Here is a 25831-nt window from a genome sequence, read left to right as displayed (position 1 = left end):
GAATAGAGTCCGCTAGAGATACAGAAGATGTTGTGGCATGTGAGTACTCATGCTGGTCCTACAGAAAATAGGATCCTTATGTCAGACCAGTGTGAATGTTATCCAAAGAGGTTGGGGTATGGAACTGCACCCATCATAGCTTTACGATTTGCAACAGGGGACTTAAGGTGGCCTTAACAGCTCATATGCACTCTAATCGTTGGATAATTCCTACAATGGCTAGATAAGGGCTATGAAACCCAACAATTCTCCACTAACAGCTTTAGCCTAAGTTAAATAACCCATCGAAAAAGCTAAAGTAAATAACTATTTCAATATAAAGTGAATGGACTTCGCTTAGGTTCACGAAAACATTTCAAAATATTTGGCACACATTTCATTATTAGTCCATTTTAAGTTAGTGCATGACGTGTCCAATTGTGCTCTCCGCATCAATCACAATCAATATCCACTTTCTCAAACATCTCCAAATCCATATTAAACCACTCTTCTTATACAGCTCAATATTTTATACACATTTCAAATGAAAGCATTTATCTTGATTGTCCCCCCCCCCCCATTACTACATGATTATGTTTCAATGTTCTTCACTGGCAAACAGAGGTGACTCAGCATTCTTAGTAGACTGGACTTCACCTAAAAGCTCCCAGGTACACATCTCACCATTGTTCCCTTATATTGTATGGTGAGCCCTCCAAAACCCAAGAAAAACCTACTATACCCAACAGTACACCACTACAATAGCCCTTATGGCTGCAGGCATCACCTATGTGGGTCAAGTAGGTTTTTTGTGGGTTTTGGAGGGTTCACACTTTCCATCACAAGTTTAACAGTTAGAGCAGGCTATGGGCCTGGGTCCCCTTCTCTAACGTGCACTGCACTGACCAGGGCTGGTGCTAGGGTCTCTGGCGCCCTCCCCGTCCAGAATCTCCTTTCTCCCACCCACCCCCCTCCTCAGCCCAGTGTCTTAAAAGGTGAAGAACAAAAGTTTTTGTTTTTTTACTCAACAGCTTTTTAATTTATTTGAAAGCTTCCATATGTAGATATTTATATCATGAAATAAAATTGAATATCACTAAAACTGTTTAAAAATTACTGTAGCTGGTGGAAACATAACTAATACAGGTTCTTTTTTCTACACTGTTTTATACAATACAGTAATATATGGGTAAATTTCAGTGAGGATATCCTGTTTACTGATGGGTTCATCTGCCTTGGGAAACCTGGTGTTATAAAGATTGAAAGTAAAATTAAACTCTCCTTTCGTTGGAGCATATGGAATCACACCTTCACCTCACCTCTTTTGTACAAATAGATTATTCTAACATAGTAAATGATGGTAGATAAAGACCTGTACGGTCCATCCAGTCTGCCCAACAAGATAAACTCATTTTACATGGTATTTGTCCGTGCCATTCTCAGGGCACAGACCGTAGAAGTCTGCCAAGCAATGTTCTTGTACTAAGTTCTGAAGCTAACGTTAAACCCCTTAAAATTTACACTCCAGGCGTTGCCACCTAATCTCTGCTAAGATTCTGTAGATCCATTCCTTCTAAACAGGATTCCTTTGTGCTTATCCCACGCATGTTTGAATTCCATTACCGTTTTCATCTTCACCACATGGAATCTCAGCGGAGACTGGGTGACGCCGCCGGTAACTTGGAAGCGAAACCGGTGCTGGGCAGACTTCTACGGTCTACACCCCTGATCGTGACTAAGTAGATATGGATAGGCTGGAGTGTAAATTTTAAGGGGTTTTGACATTAGCTTCAGAACTTAGTACAAGAACAGTGCTGGGCAGACTTCTACGGTCTGTGCCCTGAGAATGGCAAGGACAAATACCATGTACAATGAGTTTATCTTGTTGGGCAGACTGGATGGACCGTACAGGTCTTTATCTGCCATCTTTTACTATGTTACTATGTTACCTCCCGCGGGAGGGCATTCCACATATCCACCACCCTCTCTGTGAAAAAATACTTCCTGACATTACTCCTGAGTCTGCACCCCCCTTCAACCCAATTCTGTTTTTTTTGTACAACAAATGGATTATTCTGTTTTGAGCATGTTTCAGGGACAAGTGGTTTTCAGAAGTCAAAATAATAGAAATAAATATTTTCTTTCATGCAGATCTCTTTTGTTTAAACATAACTAAATGGACAACTAAATGGACTAACATACCGGTAGTAACATAGTAGATGATGGCAGAAAAAGACCTGCATGGTCCATCCAGTCTGCCCAAGACAAACTCATATGTGTATACCTTACCTTGAATTTGTACCTGTCCTTTTCAGGGCACAGACCGTATAAGTCTGCCCAGCAGTATTTCCCGCCTCCCATCACCGGCTCCGGACTATAAGCCCCTAATGCAGTCCATTGGTTTTCTTGTATTTTGTCCTCGTGATGACTTATCCTGTGCCAAAACCTGCCCTGCCGCTGTAATGCTGCCGCCCAATGCTATTGCCTGTTTACGGCTACTCCCCCAATCCCACTGCCCTCTGAGGAGACTTTCAGAATATTAGTACAATGCTAGTTTCTTTTTTTCCCTGAAATCAAGCAGGATCTTAAATAAAAGAAGGTAAATAAGAAGACACAAGGGACAAGAGGGAAAGAGAATACTTCTCCTGGAGGGAAAGAGGACAAGGACATGGGTTTGGAGCAGAGTCGGGGGCTACCTAATTGCCCAGTTCCAGGAGGGAGATTTCTGACAGCCCTATCCTGATGTATTGGAAGGGATGAGAGAAAAAGTGAAAACACCAGAGCAGATGGGGAAAGACAGTATGACTTTAAAGATCAGAGGATATCAACTGAACTTCAAAGTTTCCTTTCTCTGTTGAAGGGCAAATACAGTTTCAGGTTATTTTTGTAAACGTTTTCCGAGGGGTGCTTATTCCACATCCTCTTCCAAAAACTCTTCGGATTATGATTTTTGTTATGGTTGTCTCTCAAAGTCTAACAGCCCAGGATACTGAAAGCCACTTTACAGCACAGGTGAGGAAGATACAAGGGCCAGCAGGGCAAAGATACCACCAGGGCAGGGAAAAGCACAGAGTTAAGGGCCAGGAAGGAGGAAGACGCAGTCACAGAGTAATGTTACTGTGAGAGAAAACCAGACAGTCTTCACAGGAAAGATGCACATACACACACCAGATTCCCCACCCTCCCCTCCAAAACCACCCCCAACCTATTTTTATTATTATTTTTTTAATTCCTTCGTATTGCAATAAAACAGCAAGTGGCTGGAGGCTCTTGAAAGTTTTCCCATGAGTTGGAATGTCCTGCCGCCGCCCCCCCAGGCCGCCTGCTCTGCTTCTGTCTGTCTGAGGCCGAAGCGAGGGCAGGCCTAATCTCAGACTGCCGAGTGACTAGAAACCTAATCCTATTCAGCTGCAGAGGCCCAGCTGGAAGACAAGCCCAGCAGGACACAGGTTCTGTTTCAAGGTTTGTCCTCCAAAATGTGAATAACGATGCTCCTTGCTGGGAGTCTTAAGAGGTTAGGAGGAGCACAGGACTGGGAGCTAATTTTAAAAAGGGAGGTTGGTGGGGGAGGGGGAAAGTGCCCATGCTCACTGCTGTCTCTTAAGCACCCCACAACAAGATGTCCAGTTATTCATGTCTAAGGATCTCAATTCACATACACACAATCCAGTACAGCATCCAAACTCTTAAGAACTACACAAAAACCAAGATAGTGCCTAGAAGCAAGGGAACAAATGATCCCCTGAAGTGAGGCTTGTGTCAAAGTGAAGCGCCTTTCCTAACCACCTGCCCTCTTTCATCCAGCCTCTGGCCCTCTGTGAGGCCCTTACCCTATAGCCAACTTGCTTTTTCCCTAGTGCTGTAGGAAGATCAGTCCTGCTGTACTGTCAAGGGCAAGAATCTAAGTTCAGATCGTGGGTCAGTGCTTATCCATTGCTGCAGATGGAGCACTTCAAGCCCTGCTAATGAAGGAGGGAGCCACAGCTATTGCACAAAGGTAACACCTACTGCCTACCCTGTGATTACTTCCAGTTTATATAGACCCCTCCCAACTAAGTCCAGCCATTGTTCAAACCAACAGACATTCCAGAATCTGACCAATATGGATTCTAAGTCTGGCCAATATTGCTGTTGCTATGGTTGAGACACTGCCCCCAACCCATCTTGAGCTGCAAGTGCCAATGTACCACCCTGACTCTCCCAAAGGGATAGGCAGCCAATTTTGAGTGGGTGTGAACCCAAAGTGGACCCCGCCCCTCCGTCCCCACCATCTTCCCCCCCCCCCAGGCAAACCGGGGGGGGGGGGGGTCACTTAACTCAACTCCCCCTCCCCTCACGTAAATGAGGAGGGGGGCTCAATTAACTCCACTCTCCTTACCCCCCCCCCCCCCCCCAGTATCATTAAATCCTTTAGGTCTTCTCTGGCAGCCGGCAGCAACTCATTCACCTCGCTTGTGCTGACTCTGAGCCTTCCCTCCAATACAACTTCCTGGTCCCGCGAACAGAAAGTTGCGTCAGAGGGAATGCTCAGGCTGGCGGACAGCTAAAGGATTATCGTGCGGGGGGGGGGGGGGGGGAGTGCAGTTAAGTGAACCCCTGACCTTCTGAAGTAAGATGTCAGAAGTCTTCAACTTCAGCTGAGTCCAAAGTGGGTGGGCCTGTGCCCACCTGGGCCCTATGCCACTGGGGACAACAGTCTGAACTAAGAATCCAACCCAAGGCCTTTTGTATGGCAGGCATTCCCTGGAGGCCTGAGGCCTGGATTTTTTGCTCATCCTGTTGGGCCTAGCTAGCCCTCCACTACATTTAAACTTCAGATCAAGTCAGAATTTGCCCTAACCTTGACATTTAGAACAGAATGAGAGACCAGGAGTGGTAGGAACAAAAACCAAGACGGCATGAGCCCTGCAACTTTAGTTCAGCCATTGTAGAGAGACCAACTGTAGCGCCCTGCAAAACCCTATCGTAGACATCAAGGTTGTGTGATGACTGATTCTCTTCCCTTTCAGTGTGGGGAAGAAGTTATTTGCTGTGAGCAATGCCTCTGCAGCACCCCAGCCCCTATCAGTTTGGTAAACAACATGGTCTGAAAATTCAACCGCACTCTCCCATGCAGCACGGTCACTGCACCATCTTCTGCTGCCAGAAGCCTCTATACAGAAACCTCAAGCCATTGGTCAGGCTCCCCATTTGAGCAACAATGCCTGCCCACTACAGAAAGTATTCTGGAACATTCATACTGAGGAATAAATAGATACAAATTATTGTTGAAGTCACCTACAGAAACAGGGCCTACTTTTTGTATACATTTACTGACCATTTTATGGCTTCTCCTCTAAGCATAAATGTATTTATGGAAACAGCATGACATGAGAGGAATTCATCTGTAGAATCACTATTCTATAAAACAGTACCCACAGACCTTCCACAAAGGCCTTCCTCTCTGTAAAATCTTTAAAGAGGTCTAAAGCCTTTTTATGAGAGTGGGCACCACACCAACTATTCAGTGGAAAATATAAAATTAAATCTGCCTTTCTCCCAGACACTATTACTATATCCACTGTGTGTTTGTGTCAGAGGTGTAGCCAGACTTGGTATTTTGGATGGGTCCAGAGGTAAACTGGATGGACCCTTCCATGCGCCCCCCTCTCCCGCAACCAAACTGCACCACACCACACCACACATATCTTCCTGGAGATAAGAACATAGAGGGTTTTTTTTCCACCTACCCCACATCTTCTCCCTCTCTGTAGTGTCCTGGCATCTGCGCTCCAGTCTCTAAACCCCTTCCATCCCCACTGTCAGTACAGGCGTCCTTGGCGTCTGCAGCGATTCATCCTCACTGCTTGTGCCAGCCTTACAGGCTTCCATCTGCTGTGTCCAGCCCTCACTAATGTCATTGCCTGTTTCCTGTCTGGCAGAACATGGCAGATGGAAGCCTGTGGGGCCGGCACAAGCAGCAAGAATGAGTCACTGCAGGCGCCGAGGACGCCTGTACTGACACTGGGAAAGGATGGGGTTCAGAGACCGAAGCGCAGATGCCGGGATACCGTGGAGGAGAATGGGGAAGAGAGCAGTGTGGCGCTGCATTTGGGTGGGCCTGAGCCAAGATTAGGAGGGCCTGTGCCCACCCAGGCCCACTCATAGCTACGCCACTGGTTTGTGTATGAGGGCCTCACTTTCACTACAGTACCTTCAGAAGAAGAAGAGGCACAGGAGAGGAGGGGACAAAATGGAAGAAAGAAGAGGGGGCACAAATGAGAACTGGAAACATCCCTGTCCGCCACCCATCTGTTCCTTACTGTGAGTGATGTGACTCGATTTTGCCCATACTCATTTTTTTAAACTTGTATCCCACTGCATTCTGGGATGGCCGGCTTTGTCAATATGAAAGCAATACTACAGGATGCAAAATGCATCAGAAGTGGGAGAAGCGGGAAAGAGTCATGCCTAAAAAGCCTGGATTGGCCTAAAATCTCCCCCTCTGGGTCACATCATATCTAAGCTTCCCCCCTCTGACACACTGTTTTCCCCGCATCCATTGCTCACTGCCTCTTCCCCCCCCCCCCCCCCCCCCCCCCAAAAAAAAATGCAGATTTGCAATCTGTTCTTTCGAAGGTCTCAGGGTTTGAGCCTGCAACCATTCTGCTTCCATAGCAGGGTTGTTGCCAGTAAGCTGAAGGCTCAGTTTTCCCAGCTCAGCTGGTAGGAGAGCCATATCTACTTGTTTCTAGTTAGTAATTCCCTCTTACTGTCATTGTACGCTGTAATGAACAGGAAAAGTCCCTCGCTAAGCCAGTGAGAGCCCAGAACAGTGACACCTGGGCACACAACAATTATGTGTCCGTGAGAAGTTTGCTTAATCTCCCTGAGCCCAAGAACGGTTAATTCCCTGAGACTGAAACCGTTTATTTTGTTCATCACTGGGTACACTGATGGCTCTCTCAAACTAATAATTTACACTGAAAAACTGACAGTGCCCCCTGCTGAGCAGATCTAGAATAATGCTAGCGTTTTTCAAGAGAATGACTGCGTTATAATACAGAAGGAAATGGGACTTGATATACTGCCTTGCTGTGGTTTTGCAACTACATTCAAAGCGGTTTACATAGTATATACTACTACTACTACTATTTAACATTTCTAAAGCGCTACTAGGTTACGCAGCGCTGTACAATTCAACATAGAAGGACAGTCCCTGCTCAAAGAGCTTAAAATCTAAAGGACAAATGTACAGGTGCTTATTTGTACCTGGGGCAATGGAGGGTTAAGTGACTTGCCCAGAGTCGCAAGGAGCTGCAGTGGGAATCGAACCCAGTTCCCTAGGATCAAAGTCTGTTGCACAAACCAGGTAAGGGGCTTGCTTCCTGTCTATTTGCTGAACATCAGACAGGAGAAGAAAGCATAAAGACAGATAGAGAGGAGAGGTCAAGACCAAGCAGTGGTGTCAAGCAAAGCTCCTCCTATTCCACCTTACCCCCTTCCACAGTCTAAAACTCAGCTGATATTATATAAGGAGATAAGGGACCAGGTGAGTGGAAAACATACCATTTGAAAGCCACGTAAGCGAGAAGCCCCACCACAATGGCTGCCAAGATGGAGCAGTAGACAGGGATGATGTTCTTACTGTCCTCTTGTGGAATGAACTCAGGTGAGCCGGGAGAGGTGCTGCTCTCCACCTCTGATGGTCTCCTCTGGTGAGTTTTGTGATCTTCACTCTCGTCGCGTTTCAGGATCAGCAGCTCTTTAACTGTGAAAACAAGAAAAAAACAGCAGGGGTCACTGCTGAGCTTGGGGTGGGGGTCCTCCACAATAGGTGACAAGTAGGTAAGCCAGGCTTGTCCAAGTTCAGTTCTCAAGGGCTGCAAGCAGACCAAGTTTTAAGGACATCCCTAATGAATATGCACGAAAGATTTGCATAAAGTGGATGCCTTGAGCATGCAAATTTCTCTCATGCATATTCATTAGGGATATCATGAAAACCTGGCCTATGTGCAGCTCTCAAGGACTGAACTTGGACAAGCCTAAGCTAAGAAAAGTTAGGGAGAGCTCAAGATGTCTGGTACAGACCAGTCAACCTCTTCCCTAGCAAACTGGAATATCCAGTGCCATATACCTTGAAATCCCCTCTCCTTCCCTAAAGTGCAGCCACCTCATGCCAGATGTAAACGTGATGTTTCTCCCATTCAAACACAGCTACAAATTACTGTCTATATTCAACCCACCCCTGTGAAACCCTCCCAAGGGAGCCTATTCCTGACAAAAACTGGGCAGCAAATCAGGATCAGAGGCCTGGCTAATACTTGGAGGGGAAAAGACCTGGGGAACAGCAGATGCCATAGCATGTGTACAGAGTACTAGCAAATCACTGCAGCTATCCTGTCAAGAAGAAACCTAGTCTGGTGGTGGACTGAAATCACCAATGTCGCTACCAGACATGGCATATGACAATTCCAGCATCTACCCAGTGTACCTGAATGTAACTCACCTTGACCAACTACTGAAAAAGGTGTGAGCAAAATAGAACAGACTAACAATCCTTGAGGCTTTCGCGGAAAGGCCGGATCACCAGCAGTATGAAGGCAGAAGTAATGCATGTTATCATTATATTATGATAGAACGAAGCAGGGGTTTACAGAAGGGGTTCTCAATGCAGTTCTTGGGACACACCTAACCAGGGGCGTATCTGACCTTCAGCGGTAGGGGGGGCCAGAGCCGAGGTGAGGGGGCACATTTTAGCCCCGCCACCGCCGCCACCCCCCCCCCCCCCCGCTGGTGCAGCCGCCATCATCATCGCCCACCCACCCCCTGCCACCATCATCGCAGACACCCCACCCACCGACCCTCTTGACCCCCCCACCCGCTCGCCGTCACCTACCTGGCAGGACGTCAGACTCAGAAGCCTGAAAGGAAGGAAGAAGACTTCGGCTGGCGCCAGCCCAGGTAGGCGACGGCGAGTGAGCGGGCAGGCGAGTGGGCAGGGGGGTCGACGGTAGGGGGGTCCAGGGCCAAATCTACGGGGGCCCTGGCCCCCATGGCCCCATAGCAGCGACGCCCCTGCACCTAACCAGTCAGGTTGTTGGGATAGCCACAATGAATATGTATGAGATACATTTGCATAGAATGTAGGTACTGCATCTCTTGCATATTCATTGTGGCTATCCCAAAATCTAACTGGCTAAGTGTGTCCTGAGTATTGGGTTGAGAACCCCTGCTTTACAGTACGTCCACATATATTTGACATAACCAGGAGGAGGAAAAAAATCCTAACTTCCTGGCCTAATCTTACATTTTCCCCTCTGTTTAAAATTATTTTTCTACTCTATTGCTTCTCTGGACCTATAACTTCCATTTCTTACAAACAGTAGAACCACATGTCCCTACATGCACCGTGGGGGAGAAGGGGAGTCAAGGCAATTAAGAAGTTTATTTTTAATGCTCAGATTGGATGAACCTGAAATATCTGATAAAATGCTGTTTATGGACTTACCAGATCTGGCTGCACATATTTAGGCAAGTATGTGGTCGGTTTGTGTATTTAATAAACAGCTGCATTACAACCTGAAATCACATTAGCTGGCAGGGGTGGGTGAGTGTGGGGTCCTGAGGCCTTCTCAAGTCACAGCAGTGATATATGTTTTGGGACACAGCTGGCTGTAGATATCTGAAGTTTCCTGTCTGTACATGTAGAATTGCACGCTGTCTCTCCTCTCCTTGCTCTCAAATCATTGGCCTTTGCAGATGACTGAATAGTGGAAAGGTTTCAACCGTCACCTGCTTCCATGCTAGTGACAGAATATTGCAGTCCTTTTACGCTATAGCAAGCTTCTTAGGAAAGGGAAAAGGGACTTGATATACCACCTTTCTGTGGCTTCTGCAATTACATTCAAAGCAGTTTACATGGAGGGGCATAATCGAAAGCGAACGCCCATCTACATGGGCGTCTATCTCCGAGAACGGGTACGTGAATGGGCAGGACAAACCGTATTTTTGAAAAAAAAAATGGGCGTCCATCTTTTTTCCGATAACACAGTTTGTGCCAGCCAAATGCATCGGATTTGTGTGGATTTGAGCTGGGCGGTTTCGTTTTTCAGCGATAATGGAAAACAAAGGCGTCCAGCTAAAAAACAAACAACTCCAAGGCATTGGGTCATGGGAGGGGCCAGGATTCGTAGTGCACTGGTCCCCTTCACATGCCAGGACACCAACCGGGCACCCTAGGGGGCACTTTTACAAATTAACAAAAAAACAGTAAAAGAGCTCCCAGGTGCATAGCACCCTTCCCTTGTGTGCTGAGCCCCCCAAAACCCACTGCCCACAAGTCTACACTATTACCATAGCCCTTATGGGTAAAGGGGGGGGGCACCTACATGTGGGTACAGTGGGTTTTGGCGGGGTTTGGAGGGCTCAACACTTATCACCACAAGTGTAACAGGTAGGGGGGGTGGACCTGGGTCTGCCTGCCTGACGTGCACTGCACCCATTAAAAACTGCTCCAGGGACTTGCATACTGCTGTCAGGAAGTTGGGTATGACATTTGAGGCTGGCATACAGGCTGGCAAAAAAGGTTTTTATTTTTATTTTTTAGTATGGGAGGGGGTTAGTGACCACTGGGGGAGTCAGGGGAGGTCATCCCCGATTCCCTCCAGTGGTCATCTGGTCATTTAGGGCACTTTTTTGGGACTTGTCCATGAAAAAAAAGGGTCCAAAAAAACTGCCCTAAATTCTTGTTAAAAACGGCTATTTTTGTTCCATTATCGGCGAAAGCCGCCCATTTCTGTTCAGCCGATAACCATGCCCCAGTCCCGCTTCCACCATGCCTCCGACACGCCCCCGTCAACTTTGGCCATTTCCGTGACGGAGTGCAGTTGAAGACGCCCAAAATTGGCTTTCGATTATACCGATTTGGGCGCCCACAGGAGAAAGACGCCCATCTCCCGATTTGGGTCGAAATATGGGCGTCTTTCTCTTTCGAAAATAAGCTGGATAGTAATGTAGGAACCTATTTGTACCTGGAGCAATGGTGGATTAATTGCCCAGAGACACAAGGAGCTTCAGTGGGAATCAAACCCAGTTTCCCAGGACCAAAGACTGCTACTCTAACTGCTACAGTACTCCTCCACTCTTAAAATGCCAAACTAGAAATCCAGGCATGCTGAAGGGTAAAATGGAGACTGCATTAGTCTGTTCCTTATGACAAAATACCAGGTGGCCAGGTAGTCATTAGCAAGCAGCTGGTCTTCCCTACATAGATACAGGGCTGATGCAAGGATGTTAGGCACCTAGGCAAACCTTAGGCCTGGTGTTACCCCACCCCCCAAAATTCACTTTCAGTTCATGATCACCCAGCACCATTCCTCCCAGAATAATCTGGGTGAATGGGATTTTACAAAACAACCTCCTGTTCCGTCTCACCTTTGATAACCTTTAAACAATATTTAACTGAGGTTCTAAAAATTCCGGAAAAATCACATCCTCCTATCTCAAAGATCTTTTACATAGAACCTTTTCGGAAGAAAGAATTAGAACAAGGACAGAAAGTGGTATCTCCAATAGAAACTTTGAACTTAAATCTGTCTCAAATTATTGAAGAAGATAACAGCAACACTTAAGTTAATATTTATACTACAGCCAGACAGAGACTGGATACTCAAACAATTTTGTCTACATAAAGGACAAGATTTCCTGAGTTGTAAAATTAGGATGTATCCTGATGTCTCAAGAGCCACACAAAGGAAGAGACAAGAATTTCTGAAATTGAGGCCGAAGGCATTGCAGCTCAGCGCACTATACTGGCTAAACTTCCCCTGCAAGTGCGTAATAAAATTAAATTCTATTAAATGTATTTTTTGAGGCGAAACAGCTTAACAATTTTTTAGAAGCTAAGCTAAAAGACTCTCTGCCGCCAACATCAAGGACTATAATAACATCAACTCTGTAATTATTATTAAGTCACCCGGTTTGCTTCCATTAGCTGCCTTATTTTAGAATTAGAAATTTGGTTCTAATTTAAATTACTCTGTTTGCCTTAATATTGTGTGCCCCCCAAAAATAGTGGACTAAAGATGAATTAATAGTTTCTTACTTTGTTAATTCTGTGTCAACTTTATCATATTTTTTTCCTGCAATATGTATTGACTATAATCATCATTTTCTGGATTCAAGATAAAATTTAATTAAAAAAACAAAACAAAAAAACCTCCTTTTAGTCCGTGACTTTGAACAGTAAGTCAGGAGCTATTGTTTTGCTTTCACTACAGCTGCTTTTTGGCAAACCCTCCCCTCTCACAAAGCTGCAGCCCTAGGCAACATCCTAGGTGACCATGATTTTTATTTGTTGGATTTGTACCCCACATTTTCCTACCTTTTTGCAGGCTCAATGTGGCTTACAGAGTATTGTTATGATAAAGTCGTTACATGATTTAAATACAGTCGATCATAAGCTGAGGTATAAGAGGATTTAGATGGAAAGGTGTTAGGTAAGGTCGTGTGAGAGGTGTTTTTTGGTGTACTTGGGTGGATTAAGGAATGATTTGTTTCATTGAGGGTGACTTTTGTAGGCTTTGTTGAAGAGATGTGTTTTCAAAGCTTTGCGAAAGCTGGTTAGATTGGTCATGGTTTTCAGGGCCATGGGTAGTGCGTTCCAAGACTGTGTGCTTTTGTACGCAAAGGTAGTAGCATAAGCCTGTTTGTATTTCATTCCTTTACAGCTGGGGAAGTTCAGATTGAGGAATTTGCGTGCCGATCTTTTGGCGTTTCTGGGCGGTAGGTCCACTAGGTTTAACATATAGAGTGGGGCATCTGCGTGAATGATTTTGTGTACGGTCGTGCAGATCTTGAACTCAATTCGTTCCTTGAGCGGAAGCCAGTGCAGTTTCTCTCTTAGGGGCTTCGCACTTAAATATTTAGGTTTTCCAAAAATGAGTCTGGCTGCGGTGTTCTGGGCTGTTTGGAGTTTTTTAATGGTCAGTTCTTTACAGCCTGCGTACAGATAGTTGGGCTGGTCCTATATATATGTCAGCTGTGCAGGTAATGTAGGTATTTGAGCATCTGCTCTGCTCCCCCCCCCCCCCCCACTCCAATGTTAAGCAAAATCCTTCACTTTGTCCAGAGAGGAGAATTTGGATCAAGTCTTGCAGAGTGGAGGAGTAGCCTAATATGGTTAGTGCAGTGGACTGAGACCCTGGGGAACCTAGTAACATAGTAGTAACATAGTAAATGACGGCAGATAAAGACCTGTACGGTCCATCCAGTCTGCCCAACATGATAAACTCATTTACATTGTATGTGATACTTTATATGTATACCCTAGTTTGATTTGTCCTTGCCCTTCTCAGGGCACAGACCGTAGAAGTCTACCCAGCACTGTTCTTGTACTAAGTTCTGAAGCTAACGCCGATGCCCCTTAAAATTTACACTCCAGCCCATCCCTTTCTATTCAGTCAAAATCAGGGCGTAGACTGTAGAAGTCTGCCCAGCTCCCATTTGTTTTCCAATTACCGGCATCGCCACCCAATCATCGCTAAGATTCCGTGGAACCATTTCTTCTAAACAGGATTCCTTTGTGTTTATCCCACGCATGTTTGAATTCCATTACCGTTTTCATCTCCACCACCTCCCGCGGGAGGGCATTCCCCATATCCACCACCCTCTTCGTGAAAATATACTTCCTGACATTAGTCCCGAGTCTGCCCCCCTTAAACCTCAATTCATGTCCTCTAACTTGGTTCGATTCCCACTGCAGCTCCTTGTGACCCTGGGCAAGTCTCTTAACTCCAGGAACAAAACTTAGATTGTGAGCCCACTAGAGACAGAGAAAGTACCTCTATATTAAGTGTACAGTGACGTGTATGTCTAGTAGTGCTGTAGAAATTATAATTAGTAGTAGCCTGGAGCCAGAATCTTATGGAAGTCAATTCCTATCCCCTAAATGTGTGGGGATAAGGAGGTGGCAAGGCAGGCACAGCAGTATGTATCTTCACTCACTCTGCTGTGGACCTGGGCCTTTCCAGCACAAAAAGAGTTAATGGAAAGTATCAGCCAAAGGAAGAGAGATGGAACAGGGAAAAAATGAAGGGTGTAAGAAAACCATAAGGGGGAAATGGGTGGGTAAGACAAAAGAATAACACAGAAGACTTTTTCCCCCCTCCCTTCATTGGAGGGCAGAGGAAGAGTACAGAAAGATGAGAGAAGGTTTCAGGGTGAAGGCTAAATCCAGAGCCAGTTCTTTACAATGTGACAAAAGGTCAGCAAGTTTCACCAGTCAGAGGTCAGAGGCTCAATGTACTGGCAACAGGCCAGCAAACAAAGGCGTACTCCCAGCCCTCACAGGTCAATCAGATGAATCTCAGGTTGCTTAGGGACCCCTGTGATAGGCCTCCACAGAAAGCTGCTTCAACCACATAAAAAAACACTTTAGCATGCCCTGGGCAAGCAGGGTGAATTGCATAGATTACTTTTTGCAACACCAAACAGTGACCCTGTCCATCTTTCTCCTTAAATCTCCTTCTCAGCTGCCAGCGACACACTGCAACAGTAAGGTACACTATCCTGCTAATTTTCGAAAGAGAAGGGCGCCCATCTTCCAACGCAAATCGGGAGATGGGCTTCTTTCTCCTAAGGTCACCCAAATCGGCATAATCGAAAGCCGATTTTGGGCGTCCTCAACTGCTTTCCGTCGCAGGGACGACCAAAGTTCAAGGGGGCGTGTCGGCAGTGAATAGAAGGAGAGACGGGGGCGTGGTTAACAGATGGGCGTCCTCGGCCGATAATGGAAAAAAGAAGGGCGTCCCTGACGAGCATTTGGCCGACTTTACTTGGTCCATTTTTTTTTCATGATCAAGCATCAAAAAGGTGCCTGAACTGACCAGATGACCTCCCCTGACTTCCCCAGTGGTCATTAACCACATCCCACCCCAAAAAAACTTGAAAAACTTTTGTCTTTTTTTTAGAGTATGTCCTTCGCTATGCCTCCGTCCCTGCGATGGCAGTTGAGGACCTCCAAAATATGGATGTTTCTGTGAGGACATCCATGCCTTTGCTATGCCTCTGACACCCTTTTTATTTATTTATTTGGATTTTGGATCACAAGTAGCGGCAGTGAGATTTGAACTGGCCACCTCTGGATTGCAAGACCAGTGCTCTAACCACTAGGCCACTCCTCCTCAACTGCCATTGCTTTCCCTCCTTAGGAAGGAAATCATGTGCAAATGAGCTAACAGCAAGCGGCTCATTTGCATGCCCGTTCCTTCATGTATGCCCGTTCCTTTCCGGATCGGTAAGGGAAGGGCTTTTTCCATTCAGTTAGTGGGACCAGTGCACTACGAATGCTGGCTCCTCCCATGACCAAATGGCTTGAATTTGGTCGTTTCTGACATGGGCGTCCTCGCTTTCCATTATCACCGAAAACCGGGGACGACTATCTCTAAGGTCGACCTAAATTTCATGATTTAGGCGTCCCCGACCGTATTATCGAAACGAAAGATGGACGTCCATCTTGTTTCAACAATACGGGTTGCCACGCCCCTTTACGGGGCCGTCCTTAGAGATGGGCGCCCCCGTTCGATTATCCCCCTCTATGACTCAGACTATTAAATATAGATTCAGGCGGGACAAGTCTGTTCTCTGAAATGGCATGCATGTGCCCTGGATTCCACTCCCAGCACAGACCTCCATCACGGCTAGGAATGCTCAAAAACTGATGTTCTCGGTCAATCTAACTTTAAAATAGCACTTGTTATAAGAAAGGGAAACTAAAAGGCTCCTAGGAAGTTAGTCCTCTTTGGTGGATACTTTTGGACTATGGAATTTGCGTTACAAGATGTATGAGGAAAGACTTGCTGACCCGAACATGTATACCCTGGAGGAAAGGAGAAACAGGGGTGATATGATATAAACGTTCAAATATTTGAAAGGTATTAATCCGCAAACAAACCTTTTCCGTAGATGGGAAGGCGGTAGAACTAGAGGACATGAAATGAGATTGAAAGGGGCAGACTCAAGAAAAATGTCAGGAAGTATTTTTTCACGGAGAGAGTGGTGGATGCTTGGAATGCCCTCCTGCGGGAGGTGGTGGAGATGAAAACGGTAACAGAATTCAAAAATGCGTGGGATAAACATAAAGGAATCCCGTTCAGAAGGAATGGATCGGATCCTCAGAAGCTTAGCGGAGATTGGGTGGCAGAGCCGGTGGTGGGAGGTGGGGCTAGTGCTGGGCACACTTCTACGGTCTGTGCCCTGAAAATGGCAGATACAAATCAAGGTCAGGTATACACATAAAGTAGCACATATGAGTTTATCTTGTTGAGCAGACTGGATGGACCGTACAGGTCTTTCTCTGCTGTCATCTACTATGTTACTATGTAATGCAGATGTGCTTACCCAGCTCCAGGAGTGAGACTTAGGCCAGTCCTGGTTTTAAACTTACACCCCAAAGCAGTGTAGAATTTGTAGTCCCTGTTTCTACCCATTGGAATCAGTGCTGCAGGTCCCATAATACATCAGGAGAAGGTTGGCAGAAATCCAGGACTGGCCTCTAAGCTGTGACATTCCCTCCAAAAACCCTCCAGTCACCACCTCCTGAGCCATCCAGTCTGCAAACCGCAGCTATGAGAATTGTTCTGGATCCTTGAGATGCTACCGGGAGTCCACAAGCCTCTTCTAGAATGAGGGTAGAAAGAGCTAGACAGAGGTAGGTTTTGCCCCATTGCACGTAGGGAGATGTAGTCCTGCCTTTCTTAGGGGAATCAGAATTATTACTTCCCGCGTAAGCATGGTAATATAGTACAATGAGGGTTACTAACAATGAATTGACCCGTCGATGAGGCTCTTGCAGTGGAGGCAAAACCAAGCCTTAATCCACCTATCTGGATTGAACTGGGTTAGAAAGGAGCCTGGGAAGTTGACATTCCTATTATTACAGCCCCCTTGTTTTGATATTATTGGAAACCTGCCATGCTTGAGTACTGGCCATTTTAGGGGTCAAATCCAAGGACAACCCTCTACAACTGGCCTTTAGCAAAAAGGAATTAAAAAAAAAATGTCTTTTATACCACCTGCAAGCTCAAAGGTTATCGAAGTGGTGTACATTCAGGTACTGTAGGCAATTTTCTGTCCCTGGAGGGCTCACAAACTAACCCTCCCTCCTTTTTTACAAAGCGGCGCTAGTGGCTGCCAGTGTGGTAATGCTGATACAGCTCATTCAAAGTTCTTGAGTTTTATATACAGACTAGTAAAAAAGGCCCGTTTCTGACACAAATGAAACGGGCGCTAGCAAGGTTTTCCTCGGAGTGTGTATGTTTGGGAGAGTGTATGTGAGAGTGACTGTTTGAGAGTCGGAGTGAAAGTGTGATTGTGTGAGAGAGAGCGTGAGTCTGGGTGTGAGTGTGTTTGTGAGAGAGTGTGTGTGTGAGAATGAGAGTGTGTGCAAGTGTGTATGTGAGACACAGTGTGAGTGAGAGTGTGTGTGTGTGGGCGAGAGAGAGAGTGTGTGTGAGACACAGATTCTCTGTTTCAGTGAGTGTATGAGACCAAGCGAGTGTGTGAGTGACTGTGTGGCACATAGAGAGTGAATGTGATACAGTGTGAGACAGAGTGTGTGAGAGTGAGAAAGACATTGTATATGAGAGAGAGAGTGTGAGCCGTGCCCTCCCAATCCATGGCCATCTGTCCCCTGCCCCCTCCATTCATCCTTTTCCAGCAATTCCCCTCTGTCCGTGAGCCCTGCCCTCCCAATCCATGGCCATCCATGTTTGTCTGTCACCTACCCCCTCCATTCATCCCTATCCAGCATTTCCCCTCTCTGCTTGAGGCCTGCCCTGCAATCCATATCCATCCATGCCCATCTGTCCCCTCCATTCATCCCTATGCAGCAATTCCCCTCTCCCTGAGTCCTGCCCTTCCAATCCATGCCCATCCATGCTCCTCTGTCACCTGGCCCCTCCATTTTTCCCTATCCAGCATTTCCCCTCTCTGCCTGAGGCCTGCCCTGCAATCCATATCCATCCATTGCCCATCTGTCCCCTCCATTCATCCCTATGCAGCAATTCCCCTCTCCCTGAGTCCTGCCCTTCCAATCCATGCCCATCCATGCTCCTCTGTCAACTGGCCCCTCCATTTTTCCCTATCCAGCATTTCCCCTCTCTGCCTGAGGCCTACTCTGCAATCCATATCCATCCATGCCCATCTGTCCCCTCCATTCATCCCTATCCAGCAATTCCCCTCTCCCTGAGTCCTGCCCTTCCAATCCATGCCCATCCATGCTCCTCTGTCACCTGGCCCCTCCATTTTTCCCTATCCAGCATTTCCCCTCTCTGCCTGAGGCCTGCTCTGTAATCCATATCCATCCATGCCCATCTGTCCCCTCCATTCATCCCTATCCAGCAATTCCCCTCTCCCTGAGTCCTGCCCTTCCAATCCATGCCCATCCATGCTCATCTGTCACCTGGCCCCTCCATTTTTCCCTATCCAGCATTTCCCCTCTCTGCCTGAGGCCTGCTCTGTAATCCATATCCATCCATGCCCATCTGTCCCCTCCATTCATCCCTATCCAGCAATTCCCCTCTCCCTGAGTCCTGCCCTTCCAATCCATGCCCATCCATGCTCATCTGTCACCTGGCCCCTCCATTTTTCCCTATCCAGCATTTCCCCTCTCTGCCTGAGGCCTGCTCTGTAATCCATGCTCCTCTGTCCCCTGCCGCCTCCATTCATCCTTTTCCAGCAAGTCCCCTCTCGCCCTTCCATGACCCCCCCCCCCGCATCCATGCTACGCTCTCTCCCATGTCCCAGCCTGGCCCGCCCTCTTCTTCCCCCCCCCCTTCGCATCCATGCCCCCCCCTTCGCATCCATGCCTCGCATCCATGCCCCCCCCTCGCATCCATGCCCCCCCTCCCCATCCATGCATCCCTTTTTTTTTTTTAAATTCTTTTTAACTTTACCTCCGTGGCGGTTCGTGCAGCGAAGCGTCAGGGAAGGAGGCGGCGCTCCCGACGTCTAGCTTTCCCTTCGCTGTGTTCCGCCTTGTTTTGAAGGCGGAACACAGCGAAGGGAAGGCTAGACGTCGGGAGCGCCGCCTCCTTCCCTGACGTTTCGCTTCCGGATTTGTTTGTTTTGTCGCGAGGGCGGGGCAGAGACGGCTGGCTGGCTTGAAGGCTTCACACCACGAATCCCCGAACCCTTCAGCCTCAGCCTGGGAGTGACGTCAGATGGCTTCAAGGCTTCAAGGCTTCAGGCTTCAAGGCTTCAGACTTCCGGCTTCAAGCTTCCGGCTTCACAGAACGTTGTCTTCAGAACGTTCACGGTGCGTTTTATTATATTAGATGTGTACAAATTAGGCCAATAAAGTTTTTCTTTGTTTTTACTTTTGTGCCTGTGACTTTCTATCCCTTTATACTCCCCACACTACAGGTTGTATCTATCTATACATCTGAAGAATAACCCAAATCACAGTTATTTGATGCTAGATTCCACCCTAGGAGTCAGCACCCAAGAAAAAGATCTAGGTGTCATTGAGGGGCATAACTGAACGAAAACGCCTATCTCCATGGGCGTTTATCTCCGAGAACGGGTCCGTGAAGGGGCGGACCGAACCATATTTTCGAAAAAAATAGACGCCCATGTTTTATTCAACAATGTGTGAGCTGGGCGTTTTTGTTTTTCAGCGATAATGGAAAATGAAAGCGCCCAGCTCAAAAACGAATAAATCCAAGACATTTATTCGTGGGAGGGGCCAGGATTCGTAGTGTACTGGTCCCCCTCACATGCCAGGACATCAACCGGGCACCCTAGGGGGCACTTTTACAAAACCAACAAAACAGGTAAAAGAGCTCCCAGGTGCATAGCACCCTTCCCTTGTGTGTTGAGCCCCCCAAATCCCCCTCAAAACCCACTGCCCACAAGTCTACACCATTACTATAGCCCTAAGGGGTGAAGGGGGGCACCTACATGTGGGTACAGTGGGTTTGGGGGGGGTTGGACGACTAATAAGCATTAAGCAGCACAATTGTAACAGGTAGGGGGGATGGGCCTGGGTCCACCTGCCTGAAGTCCACTGCACCCCCTAACAACTCCTCCAGTGACCTGCATACTGCTGCCAGGGAGCTGGGTATGCCATTTGAGGGTGAAAATAAAAATTTGTGAAACATCATTTTTTTGTGGTGGGAGGGGGTTAGTGACCACTGGGGGAGTCAGGGGAGGTCATCCCCGATTCCCTCCAGTGGTCATCTGGTCATTTAGGGCACTTTTTGGGGCCTTATTCGTGAAAAAACAGGGTCCAGGAAAAGTGTCCTAAATTCTAGCTAAAAACGCATACTTTTTTCCCATTATCAGTGAAATGCGCCCATCTTTGTTCGGCAGATAACCACGCCCCAGTTCCGCCTTCGCCACACCTCTGACACGCCCCCATCAACTTTGTCCGCATCCACGACGGAGTGCAGTTGAAAACGTCCAAAAATCGGCTTTCGATTATACCGCTTTATTCGGTTTTGTGAGATAAGCGTCCATCTCCCGATTTAGGTCGGAACTTGGGCGTTTTTCTCGTTCGATTATAAGCAGGATTGTGGACAATACGCTGCCCAGTGTGTCATGGCAGCCAAAAAAAGCAAACAGAATGCTAGGAATTATATTAGGAAAAGGATAGAAAATAAGACAAAAAAATATTATAATGCCTCTGTATCGCTCCATGGTGTGACCACACCTTGAGTATTGTGTGCAACTCTGTGCCCTGTATCTTAAAAAAAGATAGAGCAGAATTAGAAAAGGTTCAAAGAATGGTGACCAAATTGATAAAGGGGATGGAACTCCTCTCATATGAGGAAAGGTTTGGAGAAGTCCCTGGAGGAAAGGTCCACAGTCTGCTATTGGGATAGACCGGGGGGGGGGGGGGGGGGGGGGGGGGAAAGCTGGTGCTAGTCCATGGGATCAGTAGCATGAATCTTGCTACTATTTGGGATTCTGTCAGGTACTCATGACCTGAATTGGCCACTGTTGTAAGCAGAATACTGGGCTAGATGGACCATTGGTCTGACCCAGTAAGGCTATTCTTATGTTCTTAGTGCATACCAGGGGAGTTGGTATGACCAATCTTAATAGGTCCCACACCAGAGTGCTCCAACCTAACCCAGGCTTTAGTGGACTGGTAAAAACATTCTGTTGTGCAGCTTGAAAATAACATTTGAAATTGGGAAACCCCCCCCCCCCCATTCCACCTCTCATTTTAGGTTGATATAAGATGGACCTCTGGACCCTTCTCCATATGTAAGCAAAGGCTTTCCTGTGTGCTACAACATTTTTCACATTTTTTTTGAAGGGGTACATTGTGAGCACAGAGTGGGCATTCCTGCGCTATCTACATTACCAAACGTTAGCTGGTAAGCCCACGGATAATACAGGAGCCTTTAACATCTACAAAATAGGTGGCATAAATGCTCACATGGTAATTTAAAAAAATAGTCATGTCATGTGCTAATGGCAACATTAGTGAATGAGTCAAAAAAGCAGAAAGGCAGGTGGTACGCCAAATCCAATATGGATAAAACAACAAAGCAAACCTTGTAAAAAAACAGTTTTTATTAATAGATTAAAAGCTTCCAGAAATTTAACATAAAATGCCCAACATGGCCATGTGTCGCCAGTATAAAATGGCAGCATCAGGGGCAGTGGGTCACCAGATGATATAAAATTCTAAAAATAGCCTAGCTAGTGTAACTGTTAAAACATATACAAGCTAGATTCTGGGATCAGTCTCTCATAAAAATACTGTGATTGTACTGCATGGCCACAAAGCAAAAATGAGAAAAAAGGCGGTGGTAAAAATGGCCTTAGTGTTTGGGAAAGACCCAAGTAAGGGTTCGCTAAGGCCACTTTTTGCCATAGTTTAGTAAAAGGACCCCTAAATTCCCACTATTTGGCTGGGGAGGAAGTTTCTAAGACATTTTAGAACCACAAAACTGTGGCTTTAACTGAAAAAAAAAAAAGTCAGCACCTCATTTGGGTAATAATTGTTATACCACTGGCAAAGATATAGGAAATGTTTCTTAAAAAGTCTGATGCCTGTGTTGTGCCACTGCTGACCCTGCAAACTGTATGGTCCCCCCTCTCCCCCCCTCCCCCTCACTGCTGGATGCAGCACAGTTCTCACTGCCCCAGCTGTCCTCTTGGAGAAAAGTTTTCCTGCAAACTTGTCATCACTTCTTAGCCAGGCAGCCCAGATGCTCCTTCTTGAAAAGAACCTCAACCCCCTGCCTCTTCTCAAGGCTTTGATATGCCAAAGAGAGGGAAGGAAGAAAGGGGAGGGGGAGTAAGTCCTTTTCCAAGCCTGTATTTTTTTTTATTTTGGGCTCCTTTTACAAAGCTGCGCTAGCGATTCTGGCCCGGCAAATGCGAGGAAGCCCATATGGGCTTCGTCGCATTTGCCGGGGCCAGAATCACTAGTGCAGCTTTGTAAAAGGAGCCCTTTATTTTTTTTCTCATTCTTTAGCTGCAGGCCTGGAATTGGGGGCAATAGAGAGTCAGAAAACAGGTGGTAGACAGAGAAACAGTGAACTGGTTGAAGTACTGAGACTGCTGTCCTTACAGCAAATCAGATAAAGGGGCATGTCGCAAATTTTTTTTTCCAGGTCATGCAGGCCTCAGCACGCATTACCTGATCAAGGTTAACATGGGAGAACTCGTCACCTCTTATTTAGGAGGCATCAGGTGGTCCTATGTTAACCGAGTTATCCAGTTGGTACACACTAATGCAAACACGCTAGCTAGATAACACTTCCATACCCACGACACGACCCCTCCTGAAAAATAACTACTACTACTACTACTTAACATTTCTACAGCGCTACTAGGGTTACGCAGCGCTGTACAGTTTAACAAAGAAGGCCAGTCCCTGCTCAAAGGAGCTTACAATCTAAAGGACGAAATGTCAAGTTGGGGTAGTCTAGATTTCCTCAATGGAGGTATAATGGTTATGTGCCGAAGGCGACATTGAAGAGGTGGGCTTTGAGTAAGGATTTGAAGATGGGCAGGGAGGGGGCTTGACGTATGGGCTCAGGGAGTTTATTCCAAGCATAGGGTGAGGTGAGGCAGAAAGGGTGGAGCCTGGAGTTGGCGGTGGTGGAGAAGGGTACTGAGAGGAGGGATTTGACCTGTGAGCGGAGGTTTCGGGTAGGAACGTAAGAGGAGATGAGGGTAGAAAGGTAATGAGGGGCTGCAGATCGAGTGCATTTGTAGGTAAGTAGGAGAAGCTTGACCTGTATGCGGTACCTGATCGGAAGCCAGTGAAGTGACTTGAGGAGAGGGGTGATATGACATATCGGTCCTGATGGAAGATAAGACGTGCAGCAGAGTTCTGAACGGATTGAAGGGGGGATAGATGGCTAAGTGGGAGGCCAGTGAGGAGTAGGTTGCAGTAGTCAAGGCGAGAGGTAATGAGAGAGTGAGCGAGTGTTCGGGTGGTGTGCTCAGAAAGGAAAGGGCGAATTTTGCTGATGTTATAGAGAAAGAAGCGACAGGTCTTGGCTATCTGCTGGATATGCGCACAGAAGGAGAGGGAGGAGTTGAAGATGACTCCGAGGTTGCGGGCAGATGAGACGGGGAGGATGAGGGTGTTATCAACTGAGATAGAGAGTGGAGGGAGAGGAGAAGTGGGTTTGGGTGGAAAGACAAGAAGCTCGGTCTTGGCCATGTTCAGTTTCAGGTGGCGGTCGGACATCCAGGCAGCAATGTCAGATAAGCAGGCTGATACTTTGGCCTGGGTTTCCGCAGTGATGTCTGGTGTGGAGAGATAAAGCTGGGTGTCGTCAGCATTGATGATATTGGAAACCATGAGATGAGATCAGCGAGCCCAGGGAGGAGGTGTAGATTGAAAAGAGAAGGGGTCCAAGGACAGATCCCTGAGGAACTCCAACAGAGAGCGGGATGGGTGTGGAGGAAGATCCATGAGAATGTACTCTGAAGGTACGGTGGGAGAGATAAGAGGAGAACCAGGAGAGGACAGAGCCCTGGAACCCAAATGAGGACAGTGTGGCAAGAAGTAAGTTGTGGTTGACAGTGTCAAAAGCGGCGGATAGGTCGAGGAGGATGATGATGGTGTAATGACCTTTGGATTTGGCAAGAAACAGGTCATTACAGACTTTAGATAGTGCCTGTTTCTGTCAAGTGTAGAGGGCGAAAGCCGGATTGAAGCAGATCGAGGATGGCATGAGAGGAGAGAAAATCAAGGCAACGGCTGTGAACGGCGCGTTCAAGTATCTTGGAGAGGAAGGGCAGGAGGGAAATGGGGCGGTAATTGGAGGGACAGGTAGGGTCAAGTGAAGGTTTTTTGAGGAGGGGTGTGACTACAGCATGCTTGAAGGTGTCAGGGACAGTTGCAGTGGAGAGAGAGAGGTTGAGGATATGACAGATGGGGGGGGGGGGGGGGGTAACAGTAGGGGAGATGGTGTTAAGTAGGCTGGTGGGATGGGGTCAGAAGAACAGGTGGTGCATTTTGAGGAGGAGAGAAGGTGGGCAGTTTCCTCCTCTGTGATATCAGGGAAAGAGGAGAAGGAGGCCTTGGTTGGTTTATTTTATTTTATTTTTGTTACACTTGTACCCCGCGCTTTCCCACTCATGGCAGGCTCAATGCGGCTTACATGGGGCAATGGAGGGTTAAGTGACTTGCCCAGAGTCACAAGGAGCTGCCTGTGCCTGCAGTGGGAATCGAACTCAGTTCCTTAGTTCCCCAGGACCAAAGTCCACCACCCTAACCACTAGGCCACTCCTCCACGGGGAGGGAGTGGGTTAAAGGGTGAAGGGGAGGAGGAGGAGGCTTGGTGATGAATTCGAGGTTGATCTTCTACTACTACTACTACTACTTAACATTTCTAGAGCGCTACTAGGGTTACGCAGCGCTGTACAATTTAACAAAGAGAGACAGTCCCTGCTCAAAGAGCTTACAATCTAATAGACAAGTGAACGGTCGGTCCGATAGGGGCAGTCAAATTGGGGCAGTCTGGATTCACTGAACGGTAAGGGTTAGGTGCCGAACGCAGCATTGAAGAGGTGGGCTTTAAGCAAAGACTTGAAGACGGGCAGGGAGGGGGCTTGGTGTAAGGGCTCAGGAAGGTTGTTCCAAGCATAGGGTGAGGCGAGGCAGAATGAGCGGAGCCTGGAGTTGGCGGTGGTGGAGAAGGGTACTGAGAGGAGGGATTTATCCTGTGAACGGAGGTTACGGGCGGGAACGTAAGGGGAGATGAGGGTAGAGAGGTAGTGAGGGGCAGCAGACTGAGTGCATTTGTAGGTAAGAAGGAGAAGCTTGAATTGAATGCGGTATCTGATCGGAAGCCAGTGAAGTGACCTGAGGAGAGGGGTGATATGAGTATATCGGTTCTGGCGGAATATGAGACGTGCAGCAGAGTTCTGAACAGACTGAAGGGGGGATAGATGGCTAAGTGGGAGGCCGGTGAGGAGTAAGTTGCAGTAGTCCAGGCGAGAGGTAATGAGAGCGTGGACGAGAGTTCGGGTGGTGTGTTCAGAGAGGAAAGGGCGAATTTTGCTGATGTTAAAGAGGAAGAAGCGACAGGTCTTGGCTATCTGCTGGATATGCGCAGAGAAGGAGAGAGAGGAGTCAAAGATGACTCCGAGGTTGCGGGCAGATGAGACGGGGAGGATGAGGGTGTTATCAACTGAGATAGAAAGTGGAGGAAGAGGAGAAGCGGGTTTTGGTGGAAAGACGATAAGCTCGGTCTTGGACATGTTCAGTTTCAGGTGGCGGTTGGACATCCAGGCAGCAATGTCGGATAAGCAGGCCGATACCTTTGCCTGAGTCTCCGCGGTGATGTCTGGTGTGGAGAGATACAGTTGGGTGTCATCAGCATAGAGATGA

At 47.3% G+C, this 25831-nt stretch overlaps 1 protein-coding gene across 1 annotated transcript in view; it reads right to left on the bottom strand.

The window, feature by feature from the left end:
- LOC115460033 (tumor necrosis factor receptor superfamily member 16-like) overlaps positions 1-25831 on the bottom strand; it is a 163041-nt gene that overhangs the window by 16235 nt on the left and 120975 nt on the right. The window contains exon 4 of the mRNA XM_030189890.1: positions 7528-7729. Coding sequence (XP_030045750.1) covers positions 7528-7729 — 202 coding nt within the window. The remainder of the gene's footprint in view (positions 1-7527; positions 7730-25831) is intronic.

The sequence above is a fragment of the Microcaecilia unicolor genome, chromosome 1 (genome assembly GCF_901765095.1).
Source record: "Microcaecilia unicolor chromosome 1, aMicUni1.1, whole genome shotgun sequence".
NCBI lineage: Eukaryota > Metazoa > Chordata > Amphibia > Gymnophiona > Siphonopidae > Microcaecilia > Microcaecilia unicolor.
The sequence above is the reverse complement of the archived record's forward strand: the minus strand, read 5'-3'. Positions and strand labels throughout refer to the sequence as shown.